The sequence below is a fragment of the Chanodichthys erythropterus genome, chromosome 8 (genome assembly GCF_024489055.1).
Source record: "Chanodichthys erythropterus isolate Z2021 chromosome 8, ASM2448905v1, whole genome shotgun sequence".
Taxonomy (NCBI): domain Eukaryota; kingdom Metazoa; phylum Chordata; class Actinopteri; order Cypriniformes; family Xenocyprididae; genus Chanodichthys; species Chanodichthys erythropterus.
This window is the reverse complement of record NC_090228.1, coordinates 15,763,311-15,785,341: the sequence shown is the minus strand read 5'-3', so window position 1 is coordinate 15,785,341 and position 22,031 is coordinate 15,763,311. Positions and strand designations below refer to the sequence as shown.

At 37.7% G+C, this 22,031-nt stretch overlaps 1 protein-coding gene across 2 annotated transcripts; it reads left to right on the top strand.

The window, feature by feature from the left end:
* The first annotated feature begins 3,472 nt into the window (after positions 1 to 3,472).
* Positions 3,473 to 20,337, top strand: atxn10 (ataxin 10). 2 transcript variants are annotated; one of them, XM_067392019.1, is made up of 11 exons: positions 3,473 to 3,632; positions 3,909 to 4,100; positions 5,276 to 5,361; positions 5,441 to 5,537; positions 5,658 to 5,825; positions 5,934 to 6,014; positions 7,554 to 7,710; positions 8,408 to 8,516; positions 9,044 to 9,222; positions 15,029 to 15,092; positions 19,211 to 20,337. In XM_067392019.1, the coding sequence occupies exons 1-11, from the start codon at positions 3,502 to 3,504 to the stop codon at positions 19,393 to 19,395; spliced, it is 1,449 nt and encodes a 482-aa protein (XP_067248120.1). In that variant the 5' UTR covers positions 3,473 to 3,501; the 3' UTR covers positions 19,396 to 20,337. The 2 variants fall into 2 exon arrangements, with proteins under 2 accessions (XP_067248120.1, XP_067248121.1); XM_067392020.1 differs by having other exon boundaries at positions 3,507 to 3,632; positions 3,889 to 4,100; positions 19,211 to 20,336.
* Positions 20,338 to 22,031: the final 1,694 nt, after the last annotated feature.

The following is a 22,031-nucleotide window of genomic DNA, read 5'->3' as shown; positions in this document are numbered from 1 at the left end:
AAAAAATGTAGGGCGGGGATTTGGTTTTATACATTGATTATTGATTGGATGGAGGCTGATTTGAATGTAAGCATGCAGTAGATTGTAAGAAAGGGCGGGGTTTAAACGGACTAAATGATAGGTGAAGTCTTGCATACGTCACCAGAGAAAATTGAGATGATGTTTTTATTAGAAATTGCAAGATCAAAAATAAATGAAACAAATGCATGGATGAATTGCTCACAATAATGACATGCATTTAGAATATAAAAAGGATGAAATTTAATTTCAACTTTCATTTCCAATTGAGTTGTCAAAAGTACCGACTTCGGTACAAATCGGTACCGACATTTTGAAAATGTGACACTTTGAGTGCTGTAAATCACCACTGATTGGCCATTGTGTTCACACACTCATCAGATATGTCTGTGATTGGTTACAATGATCAACGCATGGAAGCGTTTGCATTTTGAAAGTGGGAGCAGCCTTCTTTCAAACGCTCCCATGTGTATCTGTGTAAGCGCTTGGTGAAGAGCATTATTGATGACTGTTTACAAAGTTTTTGAAGCGTCGCTCATTGTAGCCAATCACAGATGAGTGTGTGAACACAATGGCCAATCAGAGGTCTCAACAGCTCTCAAAGTGTCACAATTTTTGCATTTCATTACCAACGTGGTACCGAAGTCAGTACATTTGGCAACTCTAATTTCCACCTTCACTTTCAATCCCAGAAACTGGGGTGGACATTTTGGTTATTTTGTTGAGACAACACATATTTGTGGTTGCTTTAGGGGGGCCCAACGACAAATGGACCGAGATTTGAGAGGGATACCAAAGAACACACAGTCCCCCCACCCCGAAAGCAATCGCGAACAGACCGACCAAGGCCTTCCTCGCTTCCTCTAACTCGCATTGGGACGGCCCTGGTTGTTATTCATGTAGTAATGGGCCAAAATGTCTCAATTCTTTTTCAAAGTAAATGGATTTGATACAAATTGACTGGACAAAACTCCTGTCAGTCAGATATCAACCACTTGTCTTTTGTTATAGAAAATGAAGTACCAAAATGTAGGAGGTTTCAAGTTCAAACTCTCTCTAGGTTTATTAGAAGATTAGAAGCGTATGTCCTGTGATGGTTCATTATTGCGTTTTAAACCCAACAGAGTTGTTTTCAATCACGTTATAGAGCAGTTTATAACATGTATTAACACAGATATGTCATGTTGCACGCAATAATTTGCTTGATATTTCCTATCCGACACTCTCAATATTGAGACTATTCTAGAAGGAGCCTCCTTTTGGAGTGAGACCATGACAGGATATATTATAATGTGTCTCCTGCAAGTCTGTCATTGTGAAAGCAATACTTCACTGCACCCAGCTGCTTCCCATGAGGAAGTGTTTTATGAGAACCATATTAGAGCAACACACATCCCCACTTCTATAGTATTTGTGCGTTTCGCTGCCGTGCAAAGTGATCATTGATTTAGCACATATTTATCTGCTCAATCTGCTCAAGGACACCAGATACATTTGGAGTGGTGGAGGGAAACATTTTCAGCTGGCCCTGTAAGCCATTAAGCACAGTAGATGCTTTCAGTTGGCTTCTGTCTCTCATGATCAACGACTCTGTTTTAGGGTCTGGTAGCGGCAATACCCCATTTATGTATTAGCAGCGGGTCCACCCTTAACCCGAGGATATATGTCTGATACAAAACCACCTGTAATTATATTCTTCATGCAAGACCAACTTCCTTCAGTGCATTTCCCAAGCCAGAAAAAACACGAGATGAACCACAAAATGGAAAGCCAGTGACCCAAAATACTCTGGCACTTCTGGAGATTCAAAGGGGAACTCGGGCCTTTTGTTGTTTCAGCTGGAACACTTGTCCCCACATCTTGTTTATGAAAAAACTGGAACGATTGATGTCAAAGTCCTTTGAACGTTTGATTCAGATGAATGGGTGTCAGATGGTCTGGCTTATAATGGTCCGGGTGATCTCATTCTTGAACGGGGACATCAAGAAAGTTACATCATGTAATAATGTTTAGGCATCATCACAAACATTCAGTCTGTCCTCTCAGGATCGGATTCAATCAGCGTAACCTTCACAGAGTTTTTTTCAGAGGAGCACGAGCGATGGCATAAAATCAAAAAAATGTTTTATGTGTCTTTGGATCCATTCTCTAATCCCGTAGTTACTGTTTGTGCTATTTGTAGCAGAGCGACACTCATTTTTGCAGTTCTTGACCCCCTTGACTGTAAGGAATAATGGGAATCATACAGCAATGTCAAAATTGCTATTAAATAGTATTAAATTAATATTCAGTGATTTTTAGCAAAATTCTTTGGTAACATTTTATTTTACAGTGTCCAGTATCTATCTATCTATCTATCTATCTATCTATCTATCTATCTATCTATCTATCTATCTATCTATCTATCTATCTATCTATCTATCTATCTATCTATCTATCTATCTATCTATCTATCTATCTAACTAGCTAGCTATTAATAGCTCATGACAATATTTTGACAGTCAGCTTTTTCTGAAATTAAGTGCTTCCACAGAGATTAAGAGGGTTCCTCAAATACAATTCAGATGCTCATATGTTTCTTTCAAATAGATTATACAGACTTTAAAGGGTTAGTTCACCCAAAAATGAAAATTCTGTCATTTATTACTCACCCTCATGTCGTTCCACACCCGTAAAACCTTCATTAATCTTCGGGAAACAAATTAAGATTTTTTTTCAGATTAAGATATTTTTTGTTGAAATCCGATGGCTCAGTGAGGCCTCCATAGTCAGCAATGACACTTCCTCTCTCAAGATCCATTAATGTACTAAAAACATATTTAAATCGGTTCATGGGAGTGCAGTGGTTCAATATTAATATTATACAGCGATGAGAATATTTTTGGTGCCCCAAAAACCCCTCAAAATAACGACTTATTTAGTGATGGCCGATTTCAAAACAATGCTTCAGGAAGCTTTGGAGCATAATGAATCAGCGTGTCGAATCATCAGGTAGGAGCGCCAAAGTCACGTGATTTCAGCAGTTTGGCAGTTTGACACGATCCGAATCATGATTCGATACATCTATTCATTATGCTCCGAAGCTTCATGAAGGTGTGTTTTGAAATCGGCCATCACTAAATAAGTAGTTTTTTTTTTTTTGTCGCTTTATAATATTAATATTGAACCACTGTACTCACATGAACCGATTTAAATATGTTTTTAGTACATTAATGGATATTGAGAGAGGAAATGCCATTGCTGGCTATGGAGGCCTCACTGAGTCATCGGATTTCAACAAAAAATATCTTAATTTGTGTTCCGAAGATTAACGAAGGTCTTACGGTTGTGAAACGGCACCAGGGTGAGTAATAAATGACAGAATTTTCATTTTTGGGTGAACTAACCCTTTAAAGAATATGAGCAGAAATTGCTGGCTTTTATTTTGAAACCTCGTGCAGCCGGTAGGCGGAAGTAAAGGTCCATGTTTACTTGCGCGTGTGGATGGCAGCCTCCAGTGACAGCATGCAGAACATTAACAGCGCTCTCTGTGAAATAGCCGAAGAAAAACTTACAAACACCCATCTTACAACTTTGCAAACTGTGACAAAGGCTTTACGGGATGAGCAGCTCAGGTACCACAAAATGAACAGAAACGTGTGTGTTTAAGTTTATGTGACAGCAGAGCATGTATGTTGCACATTTCTATACAGATAAAAAACGATTTTGCCTATAATGAGATACATAACAACCTCTTAGTCTCTGTATCATCACCCCAGCCACTTACACACAAACCAGTTTTCTTACACATACATTAATTGTTTATAAAGGAAATGACAAGATGCATGAACTGCCAAACATTTTCATCTAATAAAATATTTACTAACACAGTTTGTGCTGTTTTGTTTTAGAAACAGTGCTGACAGGGAGGCTCTTGGAAACCTCTATGCAGTGCTGTCAAGACTTTATGTGGATTTTCATCATTTGACTGAGGAGATGGATTCACAGGAAGAAGGATCTCTGTGCTATAAACTCGCGGCAGAGTGTTTCAGAGCGCACAGAAATGCCTGTGTGCAGTGCACTCAAAACCAGTGCTGTCTGAGGTAGTAATGGAGTCCAAAAAGTCTGATACTGCTAATACAGAAGCCTCATTTCATATTTCATTTCAAATGATATCACTGGCATAACAATTTGAGTAAAATTTGAATATTTCACCAAAATGTGATGTCTAAATAATAACAACAATAATAACTGTATTTATAGGTGCCTTCCATGACACTCAATTATATTATAACACAGATAAATAAAAATCTAATTTCTTAAAGGATTAGTTCACTTTGAAATAAAATTTTCCTGATAATTTACTCACCCCCATGTCATCCAAGATGTCCATGTCCTTCTTTCATCAGTTGAAAAGAAATGAAGGTTTTTGATGAAAACATTCCAGGATTATTCTCCTTATACTGGACTTCAATGGCCTCCAAACGGTTGAAGGTCAAAATTACAGTTTCAGTGCAGCTTCGAAGGCCTTTAACAATACCAGACGAGGAATAAGGTCGGTCAACTTACGGAACAAATGCGGTACCAGTTCCGGTTTTTAGAATAAGGAAAGCCGTAGGACATACAGCGTAAGCTTTTTGAAGAATACAGAAAGCGGAAGCACGTACAAGGCGATCATTTGTGTTTAGAAAGCATATGTAGTTGTATTTTTTTCGAAAATGACTGATCGTTTTGCTAGATAAGACCCTTATTCCTCATCTGGTATCGTTTAAAGCCCTTTGAAGCTGCACTGAAACTGTAATTTTGACCTTTAACCGTTTGGAGACCATTGAAGTCCACTATAAGGAGAATAATCCTGGAATGTTTTCATCAAAAAAATTTAAATTCTTTTCGACTGAAGAAAGAAAGACATGAACATCTTGGATGACATGGGGGTGAGTAAATTATCAGGAAAATTTAATTTGAAAAGCGGACTAATCCTTTAATATTTCATGTCCTCAAATGAATGACAGCAGCATTCAAGCTGCATTAACTCCACAAGTTTGATCTGATTTGAACATCTGACCATCTGTACAAAGAGTACAAATTTGATTAGTGGCATAGAAATAAAGAGTTTCTTCATTTTATGTCATAACTTTGATTTATGTTTTTTAAAACCCTAAGTATTCTCAAATTGTTATTGTGTTCTGTTTATAACCTCATAATCATTATTAGTTTAGGAATATGACTGTGGGATGTGGGTTTTATAACAAGATGAAAAACGTTTTTATCTCCACAGAGATCTAGGCTCTATCAAGCTATCTTTTGAGATTTTGGCTAAACTCCTGAAGATTTCGTCAGGAGGTTCAAATGACATTTATGATGGTGGGTTTCAAGTGTTTCAGCTCAAATCTAAAGTATCTTCTCAGGCAGATAAATCAATGTACTCTTTCTCCTTTGGCAGCACTTCGATGTGGTGTTCAGTTTCTTGGTAACATTGCTGTTGGAAACCAACTCTGCAAAGATGACATCTGGGAGCTTGGTTTCCCACATATCTTTCGGTGAGTTAATTTATGGTCAGATGGCCGCTGGTGCATTTCTTATGATGTCAGTCAAAAATGTGTTCACTGTTCGTTTAGTGATATGCTACTCTTTTGGAACCGCTTCTTATCTCCTCCAAGGGACCTTTTGGAGCTCCCAGATGAGAAAGCCGTTTCATACACGTGTATGGTGATCCACACTTGTCTGGATGAACACAAGACACAGCAGCTAGTTAAAGACACACAGCAGCTTAAATTGTCCCTGAAGATCATGGACTTGTGCAGGACCTTGCCTGATGTGGACTGGACGTAAGATTTGTTTTGATTCTTTTTCAATGAAACAAATTTGGAACAAGCTCATCTGTCATCTAGACCTATTTTATATCCTGTTTTGGTCATGTATTACTCTGCTTACAGGATCTTTATTGCAACGCAACATTTCCTCAAGTCATCAGAGCTTATTAGGAAAATGTACACTGAAATGACAAATGATGCAAGGTAAAAACTCAGTTATTACATGAAAATGAGATACTTATATCTGGGTCAATGCATCACAGTACTGAGATTTAACTCTTAGATGATTTGAGTCAGTGTTTTTTTATTTATTTATTTAAACTTTTTGTTACAGTTTCTAGTGAGCTGCATAGCTAGACAGCATTTTAGGCAACATAGGTTGTTCCAAATAATAGGCAGCCTTTTAAATAACAATTTTTTTAAATACCTAAAATTCGAAGGTAATATCTTATCCTTCATGGATAAGACAATCCCAGAATGCATTGTGAGGAACTCACCGATGGCAGCTATAAAATATCAAAATTACGTAATTAAAAATACACTTTTTTACCACACTTTTGTACATTCGGTGTACAATTATCTATTAAAAATATTCAAATTAATTCCAATTCCAAAGCCAATGAGGTTCCATTTTGGTTAGGATGCTGCCTTAAAAGGTAATTCCCTATACAGACAGCAAGACAGCTCACTAGGGTTTGGAACAGAGCCAGAGCATCACTCTTAAAGAGTTAGTTGACTTTAAAAAGAAAATGACCCTTTATTCACCCTCAAGCCATCCTAGGTGTATATGACTTGCTTCTTTCTGATGAACACAATCGGAGTTATATTAATAAATATCCTGATGCATCCGAGCTTTATAATGGCAGTGAACGGGACCAATGAGTATGAGCTGAAGAAAGTGCATCCATCCATCATAAACGTACTCCACACGGCTCCGGGGGTTAATAAAGGCCTTCTGAAGTGAAGTGATGCGTTTGTGTAAGAAAAAAAATCCATATTTAACAAGTTATAAAGTAAAATATGTATAACTGATAAGCCACGCAATATCGCGTTCATTATCGAATGCGATTCATCTGCGATATGAACGCGATATTGCGTGGCTTGTCAGTGATCTACGGTTCTGTCTATTAAATGCCGCTCCATTTGAAAGCAGGTGATGGCGATTTAGCGGCAATCAGGGAACCGGCTTTACTGACGAAATGCGCGTGACAATCACATGCGATATATTGTGCAGCCCTACTTCCTCCACATCGCCTTTGTATTCAACTTATGAAGAAAGTGTAAAACTCTCGCAGTTCAAAATGCTTATGCTACATCCTACGCCTTCCCTGTTCAACTTATGAAAAAAGTGTAATTGATGCAACGTCATTTTACTTTATAACTTGTTAAATATGGATATTTTTCTTACACAAATGCATTGTTTCACTTCAGAAGGCCTTTATTAACCCCCCGGAACCATGTGGAGTATGTTTATGATGGATGGATGCACTTTCTTTAGCTTCATACTCATTGGTCCCGTTCACTGCCATTATAAAGCTTGGATGCATCAGGATATTTATTAATATAACTCCGATTGTGTTCATCAGAAAGAAGAAAGTCATATACACCTAGGATGGCTTGAGGGTGAGTAAATCTTGTGGTAATTTTCATTTTAAAGTGAACTAATACTTTAAAGCACAGTAAAATGGGCTATAAGAATTAATGCATCTATTTAAATAACATTAAATGTGTTAATATTAACAGGCTCACACTATTGGAGCTGATATTAGCACAGCTTGGTGCTGTTGAGGAGGAGAAGGACTGTTTAATGCCTCTGAGTGTAGCTCAGTTCCTGGCTTCCTGCTTCACTGATCACTGCAGAGCTGTTCTCACGCTGAGCTCTGAATCATCTGATGATCAGGTCGGTTTTATCTGCAATGCCCATACTGCACCTCTTCATATTAGCATGTAATACTACAGAGTATTGGGGTCATATCAGATCATGGTCAGTATTATAGATGTTGGTATTGATTTTTGGTTTTTAGCCTGTTCCATTTAATTTTTTTAATAGTATAGATTTTTATTATCTGCCATCTGTTGATTTAAAGGCCACAGCATGAAAATAGTTAATATACATAGTATAACTTACTGTTTAAATTTTTGGCATCAGTACGATTTTTATTTTTACTTTTTAAAGAAATTGCTGGTAATAGATTTATTCAGGAAGGATGTACAGTATTAAATTGATCAAAAGTGACAGTAAAGACCTTTATAATGTTACAAAAAAAATTGTATTTTAAATAAATGCTGTTCTTTTGAACTTTCTATTCTACTAAGAATCCTGAAAAATGTATCACAGTTTCCACAAAAATATTAAGCAGAAATAAATTCAGCTTCATTTCAGAAATAAATTACATTGTTGCACAATTAAATTGCTTTATATTGTAATGATATTAAAAAAATATTATTGTATTTTTGATCAAATAAATACAGCTTTGGTGAGCATAAGAAACTTCTTTCAAAAGCATTACAAAACTCTTACAGACCCCAAACCTTTGGACTGTAGTGTACATTTTATAAAAGTTATACTAAGCTAAGTATATGTTTTGCATTTGTAGGCGGCTATGGTCGTCATCAGGCTTTTAGACATCCTTTGTGAGATGACCTCTGACTGCAAAGAGTTTATGGCCCTGCAGGATCACGCTGGCCTTCTGAGCGCAACAGTCGGTAAATGTGGAGTACTGGCGTAATGCTTTTGCTTTTGTTGGAGATAAAAATCTTGATGCATTCTTAATGTGAATACACAAAAACCATGGGAAATTATCAAGCCTTTGCCATCAAACGAAGATGCAAAATATTTGTTTTGGTGCATACTCACTTTAAAAAGTCTCTTGTCTTGAAAACATGTGGCTGAGCTCACTATCCCTCATACTGTTCATTTTGCAGATGATAAACTAAACTGAAAAAATTACCACACACCCCTATATGCTTTTCCCACCTTTCCCATTTAAAACACATAGCAGCCATTTCAGTGGGGCGCTGTATGAAACCGACACCTCTGACAGGTCACAGCTCACTGCAGACAGACACAATCTACATTCCTCACAGACTCTCCTGTCATCCGTCCAGCTCTGATGTCACACCTTAACCATGGGAGTTATGCCAGCATGCATTTCTCTCTCTTTTTTGTCTCTCTCACTCTCATCTTGTATGTAATGTGTAAATTCTCTTTATATCTTCTCTGTCATCCTCAGATCTCTTGAAAGAAGTCCACTTACTAGGCAAAACCAGTAAAAATGTGTTCACTGCAGCACACGATTTCTCCTTGACAAGGCCAGGGGGCGCCGACACCCACCCTGTGTTTGGTTTCAAAGCCCAACTCATTCGACTCATTGGTAACCTGTGTCACGGTCACATTGTCAACCAGGACAAGGTACAGCACACAATAACTCCTGGAATTTATTGTATATATGTGTGTATGTTTATGGTGTATAAATATGAGGTTTTGCAGATATGGAAAGTGCAGTCGTGCTTTTAGAGATGTGCATATTTTGCAAACCTATAGAAGGTAAAAATAAAAAAGAAACCAATTATATAAGTCTAAATATATCAATTTATAAATATATGAATTATAAATATTATTGTGTGTACTGTTGGCACTTTCAGCAGTGGACGGGGTCAGCATACGCAACAAACTGCATTTTAGAAAATTTCAGATGGCACTTACAGGCTTTTGCATTTGAAGGCTTCATATGTGTATATAATTTTTATATAATTTTTGACTCCACCTTGCTTGCAATTCATCAATAAAACAGAACTGATTGATAGTAAAAAAAAAAAAAAAAAAAGCTGAAATAGTCAATGCAATTGCCAAGGGAAGGAAGTATTTAGCATAAATCATGGAAATCATCTTTTATTCTTCCCCTCCTGTGATTTCTATCTGATGACTCGTTGGAATGTTAAGGAATGTGTTGGCAATGAGTGATGAAACTAACACCATAGAGCTTGCAGCCAAGTCCAGTAATGCACTGATCAACGGACGGCACAACCCAGTCGTGGTAAACACATTAACAATACTGTGGTTTAGAGTCTTGCGTGCTGTCCATCAACCCAGGCCTGGGCTTTTTGTTTGTGGAAGATCCCTCCTTGAAAACTAATCAGGGGATTAACGCTGGTAGATAAAGGCTTGAGAACCAATCTGAATTTCATGCTTGTATCATCTCATTTCTTCCCCAAATCTTTTGGGAACACTTTGTTCCCTTTCTCCTTTTTTTTCTTTTTAATGAATTCCCTTGTAAGCAGCCTCCTGCCATGGAGGGATTTTCATCCTTTCAGGTCTGTCCCCTTCAATCAGCACAGAGGAGAACCTAGTACCGGCCCTCTTAAATAGGGTCAAAGCACACAACTGAGAGTTCAAAGGTCAAAAAACAATAGCAAGTCTCCCCCAGCCTGCACCCTCACTTTTTGACCAACACGCTGTTCTAAAACCTTGTGAGCACCTTCACTGCCTACTGCTCCCGTTGCTGCTTTCTAATGGGTTGCTCACACAGAACACGTTTCTGTATTCCACTGCGCTGCTTTTCCATTGCTTTTGTACGCGAGTTAAAAATGTGATTCTTAAGTTTAAAAAGTTACTCTTTTTATAATCATGTCTGTACACTCTAGAAATGTGTTTCTTTTTCTGAATTTACTGCCTTGTTAGATTCTCTGTAATGCCCCCCAAGTTAGCATTGTCCTTGTCATGAAACCTCATAAACAGTTTTGGGTGTAATTAATTACTAAGTAATCTAATTACTGTAATTTAATTACTTTTCCCTTGAAGTAAAGTAAGGGATTACTCTTAAACGTGCCATCGAACGTTTTTTTACAAGACGTAATATAAGTCTAAGGTGTCCCCTGAATGTGTCTGTGAAGTTGCAGCTCAAAATACCCCATAGATTTTTTTAAATACATTTTTTTAAACTGCCTATTTTGAGGCATCATTAGAAATGCGCCGATTCAGGCTGCGGCCCCTTTAATTGCTCGCGCTCTCCGCCCCCTCCCGAGCTCTCTACTCTATTATTGCATAAACAAAGTTCACACAGCTAATATAACCCTCAAAATGGATCTTTACAAAGTGTTCGTCATGCAGCATGTCTAATCGCGTAAGTACAGTGTTTATTTTGATGTTTACATTTGATTCTGAATGAGTTTAATAGTGCTCTGTGGCTAACGGCTAATGCTACACTGTTGGAGAGATTTATAAAGAATGAAGTTGTGTTTATGCATTATACAGACTGCACATGTTTAAAAATGAAAATAGCAACGGCTCTCTTGAATCTTCGTGAATACAGTAAGAAACGATGGTAACTTTAACCACATTTAACAGTACATTAGCAACATGCTAACAAAACATTTAGAAAGACAATTTACAAATATCACTAAAAATATCATGTTATCATGGATCATGTCAGTTATTATCGCTCCATCTGCCAGTTTTCGCTATTCTTGCTTGCTTACCTAGTCTGATGATTCAGCTGTGCACATCCAGACTTTAATACTGGCTGCCCTTGTGTAATGCCTCAATCATGGGCTGGCATATGCAAATATTACGTAACAGTCTGTGTTATGTTGAGATTCGCCTGTTCTTCGGAGGTCTTTTAAACAAATGAGATTTATATAAGAAGGAGGAAACAGTGGAGTTTGAGACTCACTGTACATCATTTCCATGTACTGAACTCTTGTTATGCAACTATGCCGAAGTAAATTCAATTTTCAATTCGATGGCACCTTTAATTTGTTTTTTTGTAATTTAATTACAGTTACTTTTAAAGGGGTAACAATATAGTGTCACAATATATCACAATACAAAATGCAACAATATGTATTGAGGATAGTGACTATTATGTATTGAGTATAGTTCACCCAAACTAAAAATTACTGTGTGAGGAAAAAATTCAAGTTTACAGAGTTTTAGTGTCAGTACTACATTAAACTACTATATATATTGTTGAATATAATGTTTAAAAATGCAATGGGAGAATATTTGAGGGTCCTGATAATGCCAAATGTCTTATGTTACCAGTAAAAAGTGGCCTACATTAGTTTTAATATATCTAGTCAGTGATAGAGTGCAAGCATACTCGTCTAAAATAATTCTGTATTTTCAGCTTCAGAATCATGAATATATATCAACCTTTTACCATGTGTCTAGGAGTATTGCAATAATATCGTGTCATGAGTTCAGTATTGTGATATGTATCCGATCATGACATGAGGGTTTCATTACACCCCTAGTTACTTCTAATGTAATTGCATTAAAAACTGTATAGATTCAAGAACAATTCTGTATAAAACAAGAGGATTTAACATCAAAAGTCAAAGTCTAATATGTTTTTAATTTAACCTTCTCCCTTTACACACATTGGTCAGTTCAAAAATAATTAATGCAATTGTATATTGTTTATTTGAAAGAATTAAAAGAGCATTTTCCTGTCTATCCTTGTATTGTTCAACTGGTTAAAGTTGATATGGGATTTAGAAAGTAACTAGTAATAAGTAATCCAATACTTTTAAGAGAGAGTAATTAGTACATTAATCTAATTACACTGTTGAAGATATAATTAGTAGCTAGTAATCAATTACTTTTTTAGAGCAACCCAACTCTGCTCATAAATTACCAATTTTAACAGCTCAACGTAAAAAGTAGCTCCTCACATGCCACACAATAGCACTTGAAGATGAGACTCTCAATTCATTTCAACAGAGTTTATCGTTACCATGTTGCTAATGCTAATGGCAAGCACAAATATTAGATAAAATAATCAATTTTATATTATATTTTTATATTATCAATTTTTATAATAATTAATATGAACTATTTCTATTGGTATGTTGCTGTATTTAAAATATGCTCTTGCAAAAACTGACGCACCTCTTGATGGAAATAAATGTTGTGATGTTATTTCCAACAAGAAGTACAGCCATTTTTGGTAAACATCTTGTGTCGACAATGCAAGAGGTGAGCACTATGTAAAGTCTACTTCAGCACATCCCAAAGACTTTAAATGAAATTAATGTCAGGACTCAGAGATGCTATTTCACAATAACAGTTTCACAATTTTCATCTTGGAATATGGCCAGGATACTTCTTCATACTGTACATGGTTGTTTAAGAAATGAAAAGCTACACACTTCATCTTTTAGGGTTAAAGGTGGGGTATGTATTTTTTCAACATTGCTGCTGCACTACCAATGACGCCAAACATCACATTCTCTAGCAGTGGTTTACCTGCATAACTCTCACTATCTGGCTCCAAGAGTGGATGTCTGTTTATCACAGCTGATGCTCGTTGTTAGTCGCCAACAGCACAGCAGCCCCAGACAATCAATGACACTCAAACCCAGTTTTACTCGCGTATGAAGCAGAATCAAAGCAGCCTCTGTGTCTGTTTTCAGGCCTTCCCGCTTAGCTCTCTCCAGCGCTGGAAAGTGTTTCTAATATTAAAGGGTTAGTTCACCCAAAAATGAAAATGATGTCATTAATGACAAAATACATTTTGGTTAAAAAATAACAAAAACTACGACTTTATTCAACATTGTCTCCTCTTCCAGAATCCTTTCCATTGAATTGATTCCATTGAATCCTTTCATCTGTCAGCGTTGGTAATGCACTTTTACGTCGCCGTGTTTGTTTTTGGCGATTAGGACATCCGTGACATTTTGAAGCATCGAAAATACATTTTGGTCCAAAAATAACGAATCTACAACTTTATTCAGCATTGTCTTCTCTTCCGGGTCTGTTGTCAATCCGCGTTCACGACTCCGCTTCTTCTTCTTCTTTCCTGTTTTACGGCGGTTGTCATCCAGCTTATTGGTGCATTACTGCCCCCTTCTGCTCCGGAGTGTGGTTCACGACTCCGCAGTTACGCTGCTGATGTAAGACTCTGCTGACGTGTTATCCGGTGCGCCCGAGCTTCGTTTACAGTCTGAGGGAGACGCACGCTGTATTCAAGCTATTCTACATTGTTAGTATTTTGGTATTGCTATATTTTTTAAAATGGTGCGTAAGTGTGCATGTCGCGGATGCCCTAACCGCCAAAAACAAACACGGCGACGTAAAAATGCATTACCAGTGCCGACAGATGAAAGGATTCAATGGAATCAATTCAATGGAAAGGATTCCGGAAGAGAATACAATGCTGAATAAAGTCGTAGTTTTTGTTTTTTTGGACCAAAATGTATTTTCGATGCTTCAAAATGTTCTGAAGATGAACGGAGGTCTTACAGGTTTGGAACGACATGAGGGTGAGTCATTAATGACATAATTTTCATTTTTGGGTGAACTAACCCTTTAACGCTGGTCCTAAAGTGCTTGCCCAGTCATAAACCTTCATTCCAGTGATATTCTTTTGAGCTCTTTTGTATTGTCTCATCATCTCTTTTTCTGCCCTTTTTTTTTTTTTTTTTTTCAAATCTCCCTCTTGCTCATTCTTTCTCCTCGACTGTTGGTTAGACGTTTGTTGTTGGTGTCGGCCTGACTAACTTCCAAACAGTGTTGTTGAAAAAATACAATACCCCACCTTTTAAAAGAACCGTTGCCAAACATATAACATGCTAAAAACGTAATAATCACTGTAATAATGATCCATTCATAGACTCTTAAGTATTTGATTATTAAAATCTAAACAGCAACTTTTTTTTGGCCGAGCAGTATATATAAATAAATTTGCTAAAAGGTATCTTAGGTAGCAGTACAGTTAAGTTTTAGACCAGCTTTTGCATCAGAAGCACCAATGTCTTAAAATGCTGCTTCTGCAATAGTGTACTACATGTGAGGATAGCCAAACAAAACTAATTCTGTGGCCGAAGCGTACGGTTACATAAGTTTTCCTTCATTTTATTGCTTGCATTACTTTCTCAATCAAATGCCGTGCTAGTCATTAGCAGCAGAAAATTGTCAGGGTTCTATGGCTTATGTCTCCTCTTTCTTATTCTTTTTTTTTTTTTTTTTAATGAACCAAGGTGGTTAAAGGGCAACCGCTGTAGCTCTTGAGTTACGATACGGACTCAGGATAATGTACGGTATAGTTATAAACTGCATGTGACGAAAACCAGCGCAAACCCGTATGACTGCGCCAAACCAGAGCTTAACCGCATGGACTTTCCTCTATGGAAAGTAATTGTTTTCTGACCAGTCTGGCACACAATGTTAAAGACCATTTTCCTTTTTTAATTTTTTTCCCATTTGTCTCCTATAGGTAAGAGAACTGGACGGTATAGCTCTCATTCTGGACAACTGCAGCATTGACAGCAACAACCCCTGTATCCTTGGTCGTGACTCCATTCACTTGTTGTTTTCACTCTGTGCTTTTGTGGTGTTTAATGAGCATTTTCTGGTTTAGTAACAACCGTCGCAAAAAATGCAAAGATATTGCTATCTAAAGTGTGAATAGCATTGTAATAGCCCTTTAAATTCCATTACTAATGGAGGTTTTACCACACTGTTTGATGTTGGAATGATTGGTGGCTTGTTCAAAGTTGAAAACGCAGTTGAAATGTTATTAGAGCAAAGCCAGCGCCTTGCCCAATGGTTTCATGTCCCTTCTCCTAGCAACGTCCCCTGCAGAGAGGTGGAACCATTGGGCTGACTCACGGTCATTTTGTAACCCTCACTCATCAGTCTTCTTGTGTGAAATATCTAGTCATAATAGTTTATGAAGCTAAATGTAGGTATTGCATATATGAGTAATTCTGTGGTGTTGACAGAAGTCAGTTTTATAGATGTGCAACACTTTCTGGAAAACTTGATTGAAATCCTGGGTGGAAAAACACCACTTGAATGAAATGAAGTGACATTTTGTATTTTTATAGTGTTGACCTGCATCCTGCCAAATATGTTCCATATGAAACGGTTCATTGATAACACGACAATCTGATGTGTTACAGCTGTATTTCCAAAGGCTCCTTGACTGATGTTGGCACTGTTGTTAAAAAAAAAGAAAAAAAAGCTTTCATTCTCTAGCGATCACTGCCGGTCTGTATTAGAGAAAGCAGGGCACAGTGCCAGCTGCTCTTTCACAAGGGGATGAGCCACTAAGCTGAGCTTGTGTCCTCCCGGATGCTGCTTCCTGACTGCTTCAGGAAGTTGTCATCCTTGCTTACTGTTTAGTGTGGTTGCTGGACCTGGTGATGCTAGCTTCACTTCTGATATGGCTAAAATATTTATAAATGGTCAAGTAACATCACCGTAAATTTCACATGCACCTATGCTTATGTTTTGTAGGTCTCTTTGGTAGTGGCACTGTTATTATTGCTTATACTTTGGGTTACAGATTTAAACAACCTCTAAATATTTTTTTTGTTTGTTTTAATTTTATTAATTAAATAAATGATTAGTTCACTTTAAAATTAAATTCCCCAAAAAACCCCAAGATTTATTCACCCTCCAGCCATCCTAGGTGACTTTCTTCTTTCAAGATGAACACAATCGGAGTTATATTGATAAATATCCTGATGCGTCCAAGCTTTGTGAATGGGACCAACGTGTTTGAAGCTCAAGAAAGTGCATCCATCCATCATAAATATACCACAAGGGGGTTAATAAAGGCCTTCTGATGCGAAGCAATGCGTTTGTGTAAGAAAAATATCCATATTTAACAAGTTATGAATATAATTTCTATATATAAAGTAAAATATGTAGCTTCCACCAGACTGCCTTCCATATTCAACTTACGAAGAAAGTGTAAAACTCTTAGAGTTCGAAACGCTTACACTACGTCCTACGCCTTCCCTGTTCAACTTACAGAAAAAAGCTTAACTGACGTGATGCCAGTGCTGAAGGCGGTCTGGAGGAAGCTAAATATTTTACTTTATAACTTGTTTAATATGGATATTTTTTCTTACAAAAATGCATTGTTTCACTTCAGAAGGCCTTTATTAACCCCCTGGAACCATGTGGAGTATGTTTATGATGGATGGATGCACTTTCTTCAGCTTCATACTCATTGGTCCCGTTCACTGCCATTATAAAGCTTGGATGAGTCAGGATAATATAACTCTGATTGTGTTCATCAGAAAGGGTGAATAAATTTTGGGGTAATTTACATTTTAAAGTGAACTAATCCTTTCATTTATTGTGATGGGCGATTATGTCAGAATGAATGAAAAAAATAAAACGCTTAAAACTAAAATCAATAATTTTAAATACTATAAGGACATTTAGACATCGCAACATTATAATGTACAGAATAAAAATGAATAATTTCTGGATTTGCTTAAGATTTCAGAACACAATAGCTTTTAATATTTTTAAAGATTAACTCTAAGTGAGCTTTAGATGGTGGCATCTAAAAATGTAAAAAGGGTGGAAATGAGCATACACAGTTAAATATCAAGTATCTGTCAATAGCGATAAATTAAAAAAAGTTAATATCGGACAAGAACAAATATGATACTGATATATGATGCATCTCTTTACCTTTTACATTAATTAAGGAGTGATGTGTGCTGCCTATTACTTTTCTAAGTAATCAGATTTGCATACCGGTGGCTATAAAACGAGTGAAGAATATTTTAGAATTATGTTGAAGTCGGGACCTGAGTCATATGTAGAGAACAGAATATCATGGAGACTGTGGGTTGGGCTTTTTGGGCTTGGGCCACTGTGAAACCAATAAGAACACCCTGACAACCTCATAGCAACATATTAAGGGCCAGATTTATTAACCTTCTTGGCATCAAAAAAGTGCTTTTAGGATTTACTGAAGACATGAAATGAAAAATTAGCGCTGAAAAGGTTGACCTTATTGCATATGCATTTGTAGGAGTTTCCTTTTCAGACGCAAAATTTATGGGAGGAGAGTATTTAAAGGGTTAGTTCACCCAAAAATGAAAATGATGTCATTAATGACTCACCCTCATGTCGTTCCACACCCATAAGACCTCCGTTCATCTTCAGAACACAGTTTAAGATATTTTAGATTTAGTCCGAGAGCTTTCTGTCCCTCCATTGAAAATGTATGTACGGCATACTGTCCATGTCCAGAAAGGTAATAAAAACATCATCAAAGTAGTCCATGTGACATCAGTGGGTTAGTTAGAAGTTTTTGAAGCATTGAAAATACATTTTGGTTCAAAAATAACAAAAACTATGACTTTATTCAGCATTGTCTTCTCTTCCGGAATCCTTTCCATTGAATTGATTCCATTGAATCCTTTTATCTGTCGGCGTTGGTAATGCACTTTTACTTCGCCATCGTTGTTTTTGGCGATAAGGACATCCGCGACATGCACACTTACTTACATGCACTCACTTATTTTAAGAAATATAGCAATACCAAAATACAAGCAATGTAGAATAGCTTGAATACAGCGTGCGTCTCCCTCAGACTGTAAACGAAGCTCGGGCGCACCGGATAACACGTCAGAAGCGTCACTGCGGAGTCGTGAACCACACTCCGGAGCAGAAGGGGGCGGTAATGCACCAATAAGCTGGATGCCAACCGCCGTAAAACAAGAAAGAAGAAGAAGAAGTCGTGAACGCGGATTGACAACAGACCTGGAAGAGAAGACAATGCTGAATAAAGTTGTAGTTTTGTTATTTTTGGACCAAAATGTATTTTCGATGCTTCAAAATGTCGCGGATGTTCTAATCGCCCAAAAAAACCACGGTGACGTAAAAGTGCATTTCCAACGCTGACAGATGAAAGGATTCAATGGAATCAATTAAATGGAAAGGATTCCGGAAGAGAAGACAATGCTGAATAAAGTCGTAGTTTTTGTTATTTTTGGACCAAAGCGTATTTTCAATGCTTCAACAAATTCTAACTGAACCTCTGATGTCACATGGACTACTTTGATGATGTTTTTATTACCTTTCTGGACATGGACAGTATACCGTACATACATTTTCAATGGAGGGACAGAAAGCTCTCTGACTAAATCTAAAATATCTTAAACTGTGTTCTGAAGATGAACGAAGGTTTTACGGGTTTGGAACGACATGATGGTGAGTCATTAATGACATAATTTTCATTTTTGGGTGAACTAACCCTTTAATGAATCATGCAAGGTGATTTACTAAGGTTTGTGTTAGTCACTTTTCTGGTATTTGTGCCATTATTTACAGCCCAAAACAATCATGTCTTAAACCAGACTCTAATTTGCGCTGCTCTTGGTAGATTGCATTGATCATTATGGAAATTATCAGACTCTGTCTTTTTTTTTTTTTTTTGGAATTGCGCTCTCACGCTAATTAGCCCTGTTTAGTAAATCTGGCCCTAAAAACTAAAAACACCTCAGAGACCTTATAGCAATATCATGCCAACAGCCCCTGCAGAGAGAGTTTGCACAGGAATGTACCACTTACATTTACAATCTAGTTTTTGTTCTTGATTAAATATTTGTTTTGATATAATAACTTTCCTTAATATTCCTGCCAGTCATAAGCCAGTGGGCCGTGTTTGCCATTCGGAACATCTTGGAACACAACCTAGAGAATCAGAAGCTGATACAAGGCCTTCGGAGACAAGGTGTTGCAGATGACACAATGCTCAGGGACATGGGCTTCAGAGTGGAAGAAAGGGATGGCAATCTACTCCTTAGGCCCCTAAAGAAGGACCCATAGTTGATTAAGTGAAGCTGGGACACTGCTATCCCAGGATGCCCATCCCCACACCCCTTTACTATGCTATATTACACTCTGGAGATGGCTTAAAATGCCCACAAAACACACTGGGGTCATTAAATATCCAATCAGTAGTTGGGAGCGCAAGGGGGTGGTCTGGGCTTTGTGTTCTCCACACAAGAGGAAATCAATCAGAGGAGCTTATCTCAGAGAACTCATGCTGATGTCTGTGATGCATTTAGTGGTCTTTGATTCCAACCCCCCCCCAAAGTGGGATTCAAATCCTATGAAACAAGGAGAACCGTGTCTTCCTGGCTTTTCAGCCACTAAAGAGACTCTGGTGACCAACAGGGAGTAGAGGTTAATCCCTAATTCAGTGCATTTTATAGAGACCAGGCCGCCTCTTGATCTGTACACATAAAGTTCGCCTCTGAATAGCCGTGAGAATCAGATCCTTATTTTTGAAAGCTCTCTCAAGATTTTGTGCTTAAAAATCAGGTTTGTTTACAAAGACATCCTATTTCAACACTTCCACTTTTGTCCGGACAAGCTTCTTGCGTAGCATGGATGGAGATTACAATATTGTAGGATTGTCTATTTAACACTTTAATTTAGTGCGATTATTGTAGTAAAATAAAAACAATGCAATTACCTATGTGTACATTTCATAATATGAGAATTTGTAACCAATGGAGAAATTCCACCCTCATGTTTATGCGAGTGCAGTCAGCGCAACTCCAGCTCCTACTACAGGCAACATGCCCTGACAACCCATGCTTGCAGAGAGCATGCAGAACAGAAGTGTTCAAAAACAGCTAGGTCAGTTTTGGTAGAAAAAATTTACAACATTTATTCCCCTTCAAGTATCCCTTCAAAAGTTTGGGTTTGGAAATATGCTTTTGAAAGAAGTCTCTTATGCTCACCAGGGCTGCATTTATTTGATCAAAAATACAGTAAAACAGTTATGTTGTAAAATATTATTTTAATTTAAAATAATATTTAAAATGCAATTAAAAATAACTGTTTTCTATTTAAACATGTAATTTATTCCTGTGATGGTAAAGCTGAATTTTCAGCAGCCATTACTCCAGTCTTAAAGCGGAACTCGGTAAGATTTGCGAAGCTCCCCCTGCAGGTTCCTTCAGTGAATCACACTGTCGTAATTACTCCAAGCGCAGCTCTGGACTACAACGACTACAACGCTCACCAGCGCAGTAGTTTTGCAAATACAGGACAAGAAATCTCGATGATTGTCTTATAAAGTCATAATATATACATTGTTTTTGAATTACCGTAAAGCATTTTGTCACTCTCGCGTGAACGTGAGGCGAGATTGTGTCGGGTCGGCGCAGCTCAACTTGCAAGTGCTGTTTTCTGGCGTAGACGTGCCAGAGGGGGTTAGTGGTCGCCTCAAACACACCACTACAAGTCAATTAACCATCGTAAGGACTTAGTAACTTTTTTTACCTTTATAAATAGTTTTCTTAGTTCTGATTTAAGTGTCATATGATTCTTGCTCAAAAAAACAAAAAACCTAAATTTGAATTATTAACTATATATAGTATATACTATTGTATACATTCACCAGCCACTTTATTAGGTACACCTGTTTAACTGCTCGTTAATGCAAATATCTAATCAGCCAATCACATGGCAGCAACTCGATACATTTAGGCATGTAGTCAGGATGATCTGCTTCAAGTTCAAATTGAGCATCAGAAGGGGGACGAAAGGTGATTTAAATGACTTTGAGCGTGGCATGGTTGTTGGTGCCAGACAGGCTGGTCTGAGTGTTTCAGAAACTGCTGGTCTACTGGGATTTTCGAACACAACCTTCTCTAGAGTTTACAGAGAATAATCCGAAAAAGAGAAAATATCCAGTGAGCGGCAATTCCGTGGGTGAAAATGCCTTGTTGATGTCAGAGGAGAATGACCAGAGTGGTTCAAGCTGATAGAAAGGCAACAGTCACCCAAATAACCTCACTACAGAAGAGCATCTCTGAACGCACAACACATCAAATGGGCTTAAAGCAAATGGGCTACAGCAGCAGAAGACAACAGCGGGTGTCTCTCCTGTCAGCTAAGAACAGGACACTGAGGATATAATTTGCACGGGCTCATCAAAATTGGACAACAGAAGACCGGAAAAACATTGCCTGCTCTGATGAGTCTCAATTTCTGCCAGGACGTTCAGATGGTAGGGTTAGAATTTGGCGTAAACAACATGAAAGCGTGGATCCATCCTGCTTTGTATCAACGCTTCAGGCTGGTGTTGGTGGCGTAATGGTGTGGGGGAGAAATTCTTGGCACACTTTGGGCCCCTTAGTACCAATTGAGCTGTGGTGTTTATCGTTTAAACACCACAGCCTACCTGAGAATTGTTGCAGACCATGTCCATGCCTTTATGATCACAGCATTCCCATCTTCTGATGGCTACTTCCAGCAGGACAACACACCATGTCACAAAGCTCAAATCATTTCCAACTGGTTTCTTGAACATGATAATAAGTTGACTATATTCAAATGGCCTCCACAGTCACCAGATCTCAATTCAATAGAGCACTTTTGGGATCTGGTGGAACGAAAGATTCCCATCATGGAGGTGCAGCCAACAAATCTGCAGCAACTGCGTGATG

What these genes read in the sequence shown, in the direction of transcription:
- atxn10 (XM_067392019.1), top strand. Translation starts at nt 3,502, where the DNA reads ATGGCAGCCTCCAGTGACAGCATGCAGAACATTAACAGCGCTCTCTGT. An exon ending in CCTTCTGAGCGCAACAGTCG is followed by an intron (nt 8,517 to 9,043) that starts GTAAATGTGGAG and finishes TGTCATCCTCAG; the next exon opens with ATCTCTTGAAAGAAGTCCAC. An exon ending in CATTGACAGCAACAACCCCT is followed by an intron (nt 15,093 to 19,210) that starts GTATCCTTGGTC and finishes TATTCCTGCCAG; the next exon opens with TCATAAGCCAGTGGGCCGTG.